The 13,401-nt window shown below is 36.4% G+C and overlaps 1 protein-coding gene across 1 annotated transcript in view; it reads right to left on the bottom strand.

The window, feature by feature from the left end:
- Window positions 1–3,426: 3,426 nt before the first annotated feature.
- Window positions 3,427–13,401, bottom strand: part of LCA5 (LCA5, lebercilin) — a 36,860-nt gene continuing 26,885 nt past the window's right edge. Inside the window, exons 5-9 of the mRNA XM_023755192.1 lie at window positions 12,694–12,831; window positions 11,548–11,644; window positions 10,658–10,797; window positions 7,597–7,729; window positions 3,427–6,188 (exon numbers count right to left, since the gene is read on the bottom strand). Of these exons, the coding sequence (XP_023610960.1) occupies window positions 5,356–6,188; window positions 7,597–7,729; window positions 10,658–10,797; window positions 11,548–11,644; window positions 12,694–12,831 (1,341 nt within the window). The 3' untranslated portion in view covers window positions 3,427–5,355. The remainder of the gene's footprint in view (window positions 6,189–7,596; window positions 7,730–10,657; window positions 10,798–11,547; window positions 11,645–12,693; window positions 12,832–13,401) is intronic.

Here is a 13,401-nt window from a genome sequence, read left to right as displayed (position 1 = left end):
ACTCTTTATCCTTTTATTCTAAATGATAGACTTGCTGGGTAGAGTAATGTTGGTTGTAAGTCTTTGCTTTTCATCACTTTGAATATTTAATGCCACTTCCTTCTGCCTGCAAAATTTCTGTTGAAAAATCTGCTGATGGTCTTATGGAAGCTCCCTTATATATAACTAACTGTTTTCTCTTGCTAACATTCTCTTTTTGTCCTTAACCTTTGACATTTTAATTACAGTGTGTCTTAGTATGGACCTCTTTGGGTTTTTGTTTGGGACTTAACTTCCTGGACTTGTGTGTCTATTTCTTTCACCAGGTTAGAGAAGTTTTCAGTCATCATTTTTTCAAATATGTTTTCAATCCCTTGTTATCTTTTTTCTTCTTCTGGTACCACTGTGATATGAATGTTGTTATGCTTGATGTTGTCATAGAGACCCCTTAAACTATCCTCATTTTTTTCAAGTATTTTTTCTTTTTGCTGTTCAATTGAGTGTTTTCCTCTACACCCAATTGTCTTCCAGATCGCTGATTTGAGCCTCTGCTTCTCTAATCTGCCATTGATTCCCTCTAATGTAGTCTTCATTTCAGTTCTTGTGTTCATCAGTTCTGACTGGTTTGTTTTTTTTTTTTACAGTTTCTTCTTGTTGAGGTCCTCACTGAGTTCATCTGTTTTTTCCTAAGTTCATTATAAACATCCATATAACCAGTGTTTTTAACTCTGTATCTGGTAGATTACTGTCTCCATTTCCTTTCTTTTTCTTGAATTTTGTCCTATTCTTTTATTTGGGATGTTTCTTTGTCTCCTCATTTTAGCTACCACCCTGCGTTTGTTTCTATGTATTAGGTAGATATGCTACATCTCCCTGTCTTGGCAGAGTGACCTTAACACATTGCAGACCAGTAGTTTTATTGCTAGCTTTACCCAGTGGCCAGAGAAGTTTCTATTGAACAAGTACAAAAAACATTTTACATAAATGTTAAAGGCATGCTTTAAAATTAAATACCCATTGCATTTTGAAGTTATTTATTACAAGTTCTTACAAGCTAGTATCTTTTTAAAGTATGATACTTTGTAAAACACTATGTAATACGAAACGAGAATTCTTGTGATCCGTCTGCAATGTCAGTAGTAGGTATCCTGTGAGCTCAGTGATAGAGTCTCCTTGTTACTTGAACCAGGTGCTCCAGTATCTCTCAGGTGGGTTGTGTCCTCCTGCTCTAGTTGAGCTTGTCTGCTGCTGCCACATCATTGACCCTCAGGCTGACTGGCTGTGACTATAGCAGACAAGCTGTTGTGTGGGGGCTTACCCCACAGAGCAGGACTCAGTTTAGTGGGGCTATGGTGCCAGTGGAGTCTGCCCTTCAAACACATCTTTTGTGGAGATGGGTAGTGCTCTGCTGTGACCTAAAGCCATCCAATGGATGTGTTGGTTCTGGAAGTTCCTGAGAGGGGCTCTGGTACAGGCCAAGGTCAGCTGCCTATTCCTGGCTTGAGACTAGAAGGAGCTACAGTTATCTTTGTTTGGTTGCCTCTTGGGCTGGGCTTGGAGGCCTTGGGAGAGGCTATGTTGGAAAGTGAAGCCAGCTGCCACTGGTGCCCTGCGTCGGACCTTTGGTAGGCACCACAATGTGAGTTAAGGCCAGCAGCCTCTTGTGCTGGGTTGGTGGCTACTTAGTTGAAGCTACATACCTGGGCAACACTAACTGCAGATAATGCCAGGCTTGGGCCACCAAATGGGAGTTATTGTACCAGTTAAGGCTTCTTCCCCCTTGTGCCAGTCTTGGGGCTGTTTAGCAAGAGGTACAGAGCACGCCATAGTCAGCTGCTGCTTGTTTAGGGTTTATGAACCTTTGATTTTAGGAAAGTCTACAGTGTGAGCCAAGGCAGGCAACTTGTGTGTGGGGAAAGCTGCTGGAAGTGGTTTGTCAGGGAACATGAGGTAGGTGGGGTGGGATTAGCCAGGTTAATGGAAGGCTCAGATTTGGCACCCACCTGCACCTGCTGATTGAGTGGGGCGGAGGGGGAGATGGGGGGACTCAGAAAACACACACAAAAAACCAAAAAGCTATGGCACCTGCTAGCACCTCTGTCCTTAGAAAGAGCCGCCCTGAGCCCTGCCTGCCCTTTTAGCCCTCATCCTGAAGCCAGTCAATTCAATTCCTCCCTATAGGCCCATGCTGTTTAAGCTGCTGTCCTACACTGGAGCCCAGAGCCAGTGAGGCTGTGAGTTAATCCGTATGCCTGGGATTGCCTGGTACTCCAACTGTTCATCTCACTTGGAAGCAATCCCCACAGGTTTTCACAGCCAAATGTTATGAGGACTCCTCTTCCCATCACTGGGGCCCTGGGCTGGGGAGGAGGATGTGGAACTGAGAATCCTTGCTCCTTAGGGATGCCTCTGCAGCCAAGCTGTACCTTCTGTTTCATAATTACCGCCCCATGGGTATGGAGCCTGCCATTCTGTGTGTCTCCTCCTTCTACTACGCTTGTTGTGGCTTCTTTATTACCTTAGCTATAGAACTCTAACTTGTCTTCAGGTGGTTCTCAATGATGGTGGTTGTATAATTTTGATGTGGTTATGGGAGGAATCAGGACAGCATTTACCTACTTCATTTTCTTGACCAGAAGTCAGTCTATGCTTTATTTTTAAAATTATGTCCTGAAAGAGACTAGTAATTAGCTATAATAGCTGATATTTACTGAATGCTTATGATACACCAGACACCCAGCCAAACATTAACCTAAGTTTTTCACTTATTTCTCAAAACCACCTTAAAAAGTGTTTCAAGAAATCTTGAACAGCTGAGGAACCCAAAGACACTCAGGGAGGATGGGGGGTGGGCAGGGGTGGCCCAGCATGTTCTGCATCCACTCTGAGGGCAGTGGACAGGTCTGTCTTACTCTCCTGGCATCTAATGCAGTGCAACACACCCAGGAAGCACTCATAATGAATGAATACATGCTCTTTACTAAAAGAGCACTTTCAAATGATATAATAGGGGACTTTCTTGTGAAAGGAGCATTTACTGTGTAGAAAGGAAAAAGCTTTAAAGGCAGATCCTTCCTTGACAATTTTTGGTACCTTCTTTAATCCTAAAAAGTCCATTTTGTTACTGTAATACAAGTTTCCCATCCCCTTTTCATCAGGCAGATACACAACTAATAACCAACAAGGGATAAGGTTTTAGTATGTCTGAATATGAGATGGAGAGAATAAAAACAGCAGCAAGTCAGCCATATAATAAATTTATGACTCAATTTAGTTCTTTACCCCCACTTTTTTATATTGTGAGGAATATCTGTCATTATGATAGCTATTAAGGGTAAAAAGGCTAATTAAAACTATAATTATCTGATAAGACTAGCATACTAATCTGATTTAGGGCAAATTCAGCTAAAAAATGTGAATAATGAAATAAAAATTAACCCTGTTTCCATTATATATTTCCTAAGGGACCTAAAGTATCACTCAAACAACAAGTTATAGTTTTTAACTTTTATTAGTAAAAGTTCTGAGTACAAATAACAAATTTCACTTGACATTTAGAAATAAATGATTTATTCTCTATGGTTTGTTCATAAAGAAAAACCTGTTCTATACATTTTAATCTCCAATTTTAATGCTTCAGACCATAATGCTTCTAAGTCTATGACTTAATTTTAGGTTTAAATTTAATAATTCTGTCTTTTGCATCTGGTTAAAGAGCCTAGAAAACACCAGGTAGAGGAAAGTAAGAGAGTAATTAAAATGACCTGAATATAAAACTTTACCAAAATGCTTTTTAAAAAGCTTGTAAGACAAAGTAACCTAAATATTAGAATACTTTTGGCAGAAAAACTAGCAGTTATGAACAAAATTAATATAATATTTTATCAAGAACTGCATTACAATATTGTGGTTCACATATATTAGACTACACAAAGTGTGTATTTACATCAGATATAAAAATGTATTTATTAAAACATTTAAAAATACAGTTTAGCACTTTTGGGAGATTCAATTCCCAATAAATGATAGGAATACAATTTAAAAGACAGCTGGTATATCTTTTAATTAGAGACCTAACCAGGTACGTCGTGTCAAACAGTTATGAAATTATAGTCAATAATAAGCATTTATAAGGACTCAAGATAAAACTTGCACCCTCATCAGTATGTATGCCTGGCATTAGAAATCATACTGAGTGAAAAAATAAAAAAACCACCTCGCTTTAGAATAAGTGCCAATCTACATTTTTTTACTCTTCCTTCAACACACTATTTCTACCACTTGCCATTTTAAGTGTTAACAGAAATCTCTCCTTGGTTGGTAATGTATTACTACTTACAGACCAACCATACCCAGCATAATCCAAGGTCATAAAATCTTTTGTAGATAAAGTGAGCTACAAAGAGCAAAAGACTAAAGCAAATGCATTTCAATAGTAAAACATCCCCCTACATTGCAAGTCAGAAATCCCATTTCTAAAACTCCTTTAACTGCAATTGTATTACACTACCATTCTCTCTTTCGTTTGACCGTAAGTTCAAATCTTCATAGTATATATTTTAAAATTTCCAAGTTAATTACTTTGGAAACATAATTGAGTTGAAAATCTTTCTATAGTAGAATGAAATCTCAGATTTAAATAATTTAGGAGAACAAGAAGAGGAATTACTGTTTACACTGGAAGCCATGTCAGGAGAATTGTCCATGCAAACAAACGTCTTCTGAATTGAACCTAATATGTTAGCAGTTTTAGGAAGTGATTTATGGGACTTATAATTGGGAAATGAGTAGTGCTTAACTCTGGTTCCTTCCAAAGGAATGGGAAATCCCAATGTTGACAGCTTCCACTTAAAAGTAGCTCTGACTTGCCATATAAGAAAGGGACCTGCACCCCTACCCAGTAAAGACGAGGCTCCGAAGTAGCACCCGTTCTCCGCCACCTGGGAGTTTCAACACTTCCAACAGAGTCTCTCACCCTTAATTTACATTCAATAATCAGCAGGGAGGCTATTCTTGGTTATATCCTCACTGAGCTAAGTACAAATAAATAAATAGGAATTAAAAATAGAAAATAAACTCCAATGGAGTTAAACTTCCCAAAGAGCTGATTTAAAAGGTAGAAACTATATGTAAATAAAGTAAAAACGAAGTTAAGATATGTATCTCTATTTTTGGTTTCATTCAAAAGAACCTCCTTCATACTTGGCAAACTAGCTAAGTGGTGTGATATACTCTACTTATTTTTATTTGCACGGTATTTATCTATTAAAATCATTCCTTAAGAACTTTTCAATATTAAAAAGTCTAAATGTTTATAACATATACTATTAAAATATTGTATTTAAAATTGGAAAAAAAAATGTATACCCTAGTTACTCATCTCAGTGCTTCTTCAATTTCATCTTCTACAGAATCAACTGGCTTATGGTTTGCCTTTTTTAATCTGTGTCTGTTTGGATTAAAACCTCTTCCTTCACTGAGGAAAAAGTCATCTTCATCAAGTTCTCCACCCCTGCTGCTTTTGTCCCCAGGGAGAACATTTAAAGGGTCAGAGTCTCCCTTGTTGGCAGCGAGAGAACTCCGGTCACTGCTTTTAGAGGACCCGGTGCTGCTGGCACTGGTACCAAATAGCTGTTCCATCAGACTGGCTTTTTTCTCTCTTCTTGTGGTTAAATCTGCACTGCCTTTACTACTAAGTTTCTCTATACTGTTTCTTTGGAAATCCAAAAGGCTACTTTTTTGACTAAATGGACTGGACTTCCTTGTGTTTGCAAATGAAGGCACATAGCTGCCAAATACAAGCTCATTTGGAGAGAGTGGGCTTCTGATACTTCCTGGAGTCTGACCATCTCCTTTTGCAGTTAAAACACTGATGTCTTGTAAATGATGCCCATTAAAGAATCTCTCTAAGGAGTCAGAGAACAGGTATGGTTTGGGGCTTCTCTTTGGGGAGTGCAGCTTAGATTCCAAATCAGGTAGCAACGGCAGAGAAGGACATTTTAGATTCAGAGACTCTTGTTCTCTGCTGATTTCCTTCAGTTTAGCAAGCAGCAGTTCTCTCTTTAGTCTGTCTTCTTCCTCTTCATCAATATTTTGAATTTGGAACATTTCCACTTGGTATCTTCCAGTTTCCAATGCTGGCTTTTCTTCTATCTCCAGCATAGATGCCTTTTCTTTTTGCTTTTTAGCAAGTTCTTCTCTTTCCCATTCTGTATGAAATCAAATTTTAAAACTGAAATTTATAACAGTCAATATTTTTAAACATAAAACCTCAACTCTCATCTTTTACAAAACAACAGTCTTTATTTAATTTGGGCATTATCAGTATATTGAAAATGGACACCATAAGGACGGTGGTGGGATGGATGGGGAAGACTTATTTTAAACTTAAAAAATGGATGTCATATCCTGAGACAGATACATCACTTACGTAATATTCTGACAGAAGATGCATTAACCTGAATCTAATTAAGAGAAAGCTTCAGATAAACTACAAATGAACATTCTATTTTTTAAAAAATGGGTCTGTATTCATCAGTAGTATCAATCTCATGAAATATTTTTAAAAATGCTATGAAGGACAATACTGTGTCAGCTGATAAAACAAATGTAGACAGCAGATTAGAGAAATGGGTTGTATCAAAGTAAAATTTACTGAGGTTGAAAACTATACTGGAATGAAATATTAAGAGACTGTCCTTATTTTGGAGAAAAACAGTTCTTTGGCTATTGCTACTTTGCTATAATTTTGAAATGATTTCCAGGTAAACAAATAAAAATATTAACATATGTAAGAATGGCAAACATTCTTACTGATGTAAGAAATCATTCCATATGAACTCCAGGAAAAATATAAGTCAAAAAGGACAAAGAAAAGTGACAGTCTATTACTTTATTCCTTTTCCTGGTACCTAGAAAGGAATGAACAGAACACCTAATTGTCTATTCTATAGTTTAACATGTGAAAGCATAATCCTTTCTGGATTAGCCAACAGTGATGTAAAAATAGCTTCTATTCAACTGTTACATTGTTTTAAATCTATACACTAATTTAAGTAACAATTACCAGTACTCACAATTTTATGTTCCATTAACTTTAAGAGGGGAAAAAAGGATTTCTCTGTAAGCGGCTACTACATAATAAAATACATCTATACCTTTAAGACCTTTTATCCAGAGGGAAATAATTTTATTCCTGAGCATCATGTATAGTATCTGAAATCATGTGGGTTGGTTCACTAAACTTCCACACTAATGGTTGAACATGTTAAAGATTAACTTATTAAAATCAATGAAAAATTATAGGAATATATTCAGGACCTCACAATTCATTAATTTTAATGCTTAGGCTAGTCTACACACTAGACTAGAGAGTTTCAAGGTCAAGACAATAAAGCAGTTGTACTTCAGTCATATCTTAATCAAACTTTAATTAATATACAAGTAAATTTTTTCCCTTCGCCTGAATTTTTGAAGGTAACTTTGTCATTATTCCCTACCACTGTATCAATCTTTTCTTGTTCTGTATATCCAACTCACTCTTCAGCTGGAAGACATTAGGGGATGTTAGCCCTTTCCCAAGGGATGCTGACTCATCACTTGCTTAAACAAACTCACCATCCTCCAGCTTCTCAACCTCTTGTTTTACAACATGGCTTCTTTGATCTTTAACAAAATTTTCTTCTCTTTCCTCAACTGGGTTTAGAATTCCTGCTTCTTCATGCTCATCTTTCTCTTGAGATTTCAGGTCCTATTACACATTGTTTAAAAAAAAAGGAGAGGTTACTTAAATATTGTAGATTTCTCTCCCATTAAGTGTAATACCAACTGAGAAATTAAAGCAAGTTTTTCAGTAAGTCAGAAGTAACATCCTTTGAAAGATGCTGCAAAAGCACACAGGTTTGTTTCTTACTTTAAAGAAGCATTTATAAGCTATATCAAAACCAATCCTATATAATAAAAGGCTAATATGCAAATTGTACCCTCGGGAGTTTGACTGACTGGGACTTCAACCAATGGCTATGATGTGTGCCGACCACCAGGGGGCGGCGCGGCATGAAGGTCCCAATTGGCCCCTATCGCCGGCCAGGCCTAGGGACCCTACCCATGCACAAATTTCATGCACCGAGCCTCTAGTACAGTGGTTCTCAACCTTCTGGCCCTTTAACACTACGGTGTCGGGTGAATTTCCCGCCAAAATATAAGATGGCGCGTTAAAATGCCTATATCTTTTGAAGTATGGGTTCGATTGAAATGAAATATTTGGTAATACGCAGTTACAATCGGCCCGAGTTTACACGTTTCCCGCACTCCACCGCAAATCTATATGAACCGAGTTTAAGACGGCTCCCGCGGAGTACGCGCAATTCACGCGAGCCGACTTAACTCGTTTCCCGCAACCCAAGTGCTAAATACAGTTCTTCATGTTGTGACCCAACCATAAAATTATTTTCGTTGCTACTTCATAACTGTAATGTTGCTGTTATGAATCATAATGTAAATATCTGATATGCAGGATGGTCTTAGGCAACCCCTGTGAAAGGGTTGTTCGACCGCCAAAGGGGTCGTGACCCACAGGTTGAGAACCACTGCTCTAGTATAAGTCAATACCCTACATAAAATTCTGAAGAAACAAGTTTCAGAAATATCCTTGCTTTGTACATTTCACAACAAAATCTGATTACTTCAGTTAACCAGAAAAGCTATTAACTAAATATAAAGGCCATCAGAGATGGTGCTGAATTATAACACAGGCAGAGACAATTACTGACTCAAGTTTATGTTAGGATTTGAGTCTCACCTATACCTTTAGGCCCAAAGCCTTCAGTTAATAAATTTGTAATATTTAAATCAAATAAAAATATCAACTTAAATTCCTAGTTTCTGATGCCCCTTTCAGGTGTGTAATTTTTCTTAAGAGTAAAATGTCTATTAGTATTTTTAGTAGACTTGTGTTAGTTGAGTACTGTCCCCTAGTATCCATCTTCCCCTCCTCCCTTTTAGTTACAAAATACTTGAGTTTTAGCAGAGAACAGGGCTGCTTAACTGGAGACTACACTGAGTAGCCTCCCTTGCAGCTAGACAGGACCAATAAGGTAGGAGTGGAAGTACTATGTATACAACTTCTGATCACATGTATAAAAGCAAAAGCTGCTTGCCCTTTACTTCCTTATTCCTCCTTCTCATAGGGGTGGTGAGCCATTTTTAAGCATAGAGAAGAGAACTACACTCTTTAAGATGGAAGAGCAGTAAGACAAAGGAGGAAATAAAGCTGTCTACCTATTCTGGACCACTCATTGACCTTCACTCTATCTGAGCCATTGTATTCTGAGTCTCTTTCTACAAGCAACTTGGCCTGTACTTTAACTTCCTTCCATTTGCTGAGGCCCTTTAAAAGTGTTAGGATCAGCCTTAAAGAGCTTCATAAACTTCATTATTAGTTATTACAACAACCCTAAAAGGTAACACACCTCCATTGTATAAATTAGGAAATTGCAACTCCAAGAAGCCATACAACTCAAAAGTCAGAACCAGAATTTAACTAAAAAGCAGTGTTAATTCCAAGGCTATCCTCTTTTCACTATATCAAGTTGCTGTTCCTGCTACTCAATCTTCTAAACACCAAATATTTTTATTCTCTTAAATTTAAGTTAAGAATTATGGTTTGGCTCAGCGGATAGAACGTTGGCCTGCAGACTAAAGGGTTCTGGGTTTGATTCCAGTCAAGAGCACATGCCCAGGTTGCGGGCTCTATCTCCAGTAGGGGGCGTGCAGGAGGCAGCCAATCAAAGATTCTCTCTCATCATTGATGTTTCTATATTTCTTTCCCTTCCTCTCTGAAATCAATAAAAATGTTTAAAAAATAATTACTTTGTTATTCCATATTTTACCCTTTTGAAAAGAAAAATTAACATGATGTCTAGTCTCAATGATAGAGCTAACTTGTCTAAATTGTAAAACAAAATAAAAAACTAGAGTATTCATAGGAACAAAGTTCATCCTGTCAAGAAGAGATCTCGGGGTCATGGGAAAACTTACAAAAGGCCCAAAAATAAAGGATTATGTAAAATACGATGGCTCTCTGCTACATGTTTCCTTTGGATTTCAAACTAAAGAGAAAAACCTCTTAGAGAAAAGTACCTTCTGGTATTCAGAACGTTAAGTCCTATGAAATGAAGGTCCAACACAGACCCACGGAATGTCACTCTAATTTGAATGGTATAAAGTCAGATTCATGGCAATTACTTTGCTCAGCTTTCATCTAACTTCCAACATTCTATTACATAGAAGGCCCCCCAAATTAAATGCAGTCAAATTCTAATAAATCATTTGAAAGCTACTATAATTTGCTTTTAAACATAAAAACAAGGATTTTGAGGGACTATTTTGGTACACACAAGGTAAGACACTTGGTAAATTTTTCTTCCCTTCTACTTCCAACCCAGATGGTACAATCAACCTTTCTGAAGCATCTGAAAGATGCAATGTGAACTAAGAGTCAATCCACAGCAATTTAATAAAATATACATGTATACGTTATCTGTCTCTTTGAAAGGCGAGTTGCATATTTACAGATGTAGCATTAGTGTCACTGCTGAAATTTAAAAACGTTTGATTTTGTGTTGTAGGAATAACTTCAAACCCTGAATTGGGTATCCAATCATACTGCTGAACTCACCAAAGGAAGAAGTTCGGGTTCCCATTTGTTTTCATAACACATAACGGTTTGTGGAATAATAGGAGATTCTTCCAGCGTGAAGTCTTCACTGGTTTGCACTCCTTTTGTACACTGGTATGTAAAATCACTCTGGCATGCAGCTTGAAACACCATGAAAATTATAAAAGAGTTTTTCTAATTGTATTAAACAGTGCTAAGATATATGGAATTCAGCTCGTATGTATATTTACCATCTAAATGAGATAATGCATATTTTGCTCAGCTCCAAGACTACTCACATTAATATTTTTGTTTCTAGGATTTACTGGCAATTACATAACTTGCAAACAATTCTGACAGGTAAATCCTATTAAAGCATTTTCAAAATTTATGTTTTTAACTTTTTGTAATTTACAGAAGAGGGAAATTATACCTTTATTTTTAAAAATAGATAAGATAAATGTATTTGCATAACAATAACAAAATATTTAGGAATGAAATGACTGCTTTAAAATACTTTGGGGAAAAGTAATACAATTAGCAAAATGTATAACTGTTAAAGTTATAGGATATGTAAATAAAGGTTCATTATACTATAATATCGAATTAGTAAAATGTACAGCTGTTAGAGGTGATACGTAAATGAAGGTTCATTACATTATAATATCTAGTTTGGGGTATGCTTATAAAGAAAATTTTTTATAAGTTATGTAAAATATAACTTGTGAACTCAGAAAAACTTTATAAAGTTGAAAGAATTTCTGAAAACTATTTAATATTAAACTAGTCAGTAGTTTAAAGGAAACTTAAATTTTATTTCAATGAAGTTCTTTCCCCTTTGCCTTCCATTTCAGAATTTATTTTATTAGTAACAGCTACCACATGTTTTTCAACAATAACAGCTACTATACCATTTTTTCTTGATATTTGTTCTCTTTCTTTCTTTAGAGAAGACTTTGGTAGACGATTAGAATATATGTTTTTTATATCCAGTTCTCTCTCCTTTTCCTGAAAACAAACCCAATACGATTAAGGACATATATTCTCAGTTTAAAACAAAAATCCTCATGTTGTCAATTGGTACTTTACTTACCAATTGGAATATCTAGTTCAGCTTCCCTTTATAACTACCTAACTATAGGAAGGAATGTCTCTAGGACCTTCAGGTTAGGGTAGAGCAATGATTCTCCCTACAAAATCCAGTATGTAATAGTTAAAAAAATGAGAGAAAATAAGGCCAAATTAATTTTCTACCCATTCCTACCTGATAGAGATAGTATTGTCCTACCTAAACTGTCTTCCAGGCTCAGCAACAGAGACAAGGAATTTAATTAGTGTCTCTCAAATGTGAGTTATAAATTATTAAGTTAAAAATTAGATCTTTTTGTAAAAAAAAGAAAAGTATTCTTGTTCATTTTGGGACTATAGCCTTCTCTGATAATTTGATTAAAAGAGTAAAAATTCTATGCAAGGTAATGTCTAAACACTAAATTTTGCACATTTCAACCCATCAATGAGCTCAGGAGAGAATGGAAAGAATACCTGTTTTAACGAAGTAACTAATTTGAATATTTCCTCTAAAAACTATGAAAATGAAAGGGCATTACTTAAAATAACTTTAAAAATAATTAAGCATGGGGTTTCTGAGGAAGAACACTGAATTATTCAACCATGTGACAGAAAAACTCTAGTTTCCATAATTTTCTTCCAGGATTTTATAACTTAAATAAGTTATGTCAAAAATGAAACATTGAATACAGTAATGATATATGTTTTTATTGATTTCAGAGAGAGAGACAGAAGCATCAATGATGGAGGATTGGCTGCCTCCTGCACCCAGGGCATGTGTCCCAACCAGGGATCAAACCAAGACCTCCTAGTTCATGGGTCAAGCTAAACCACTGAGCCATGGTGGGTGGACAACAAACCTTGTCTCTATAAGTGCTGAAGATGATATTGGAATTTTGTAAATTATACTGTACCACTGTATAAAATATTAAGTTTTCATCTAATAAATATTATAGGTTTAATATAATGATTTAAAATAAAATGCTTACCTTTAACTTATGATGCAGTTGTTGTAGCTCCTTTTGAAGAACTTTATTTTCATCATGAGCATCATATGCCCTTTTCTTTTCAGCAAGCAACTGTCGTTGGAAACTGTTACTACTCAGTTCAAGGTTTTTTGATAGTTCCTATGATATGTGTACACATTTTAAAAAGTGTTTAAAAATAATTCAACAATAAAACAATGCACTTAGCATCAAAGTGATTTTTTTAGCAGTACTGTACAAAACATGGAAACCAAGCTGAGATTAGTGTTCATAAACAAAATAAGCTATAAAATAGACTGACCAACAATTTAATACTTAGCTATTATACCTTTCTTTGCTTTTCACAATGATTTATAAATAATTTCTTAAGCGTACATGAAAAGTGATTTAAGTTGGGAGCAAAAGAAAGTTTAAAGGATGTGATGAGAATCATTGGCCAAACAGATACGAAGACAACTGTAATTACACAGCACTATTCAACGTACAGAGATTACCTTGCAAAATATCCTATCTAATAAAAAGAAACATGGTAATTAGCCGTACCTCTGCTACCCTTCCCATTGGCTAATCAGGGCGATATGCAAATTAACTGCCAGCCAAGATGGCGGCCTGCAGCCAGGCACTGAAGCGAACAGGAGGCTTGCTTGCTCCAGTGACGGAGGAAGCCAACGTTCCCCGCCTGCTGCTGCCGGCGGGCTCTGAGCTTGCAGT

This window comes from Myotis lucifugus, unplaced genomic scaffold (assembly GCF_000147115.1).
Source record: "Myotis lucifugus unplaced genomic scaffold, Myoluc2.0 scaffold_71, whole genome shotgun sequence".
Classification (NCBI taxonomy): Eukaryota; Metazoa; Chordata; class Mammalia; order Chiroptera; family Vespertilionidae; genus Myotis; species Myotis lucifugus.
The sequence above is the reverse complement of the archived record's forward strand: the minus strand, read 5'-3'. Positions and strand labels throughout refer to the sequence as shown.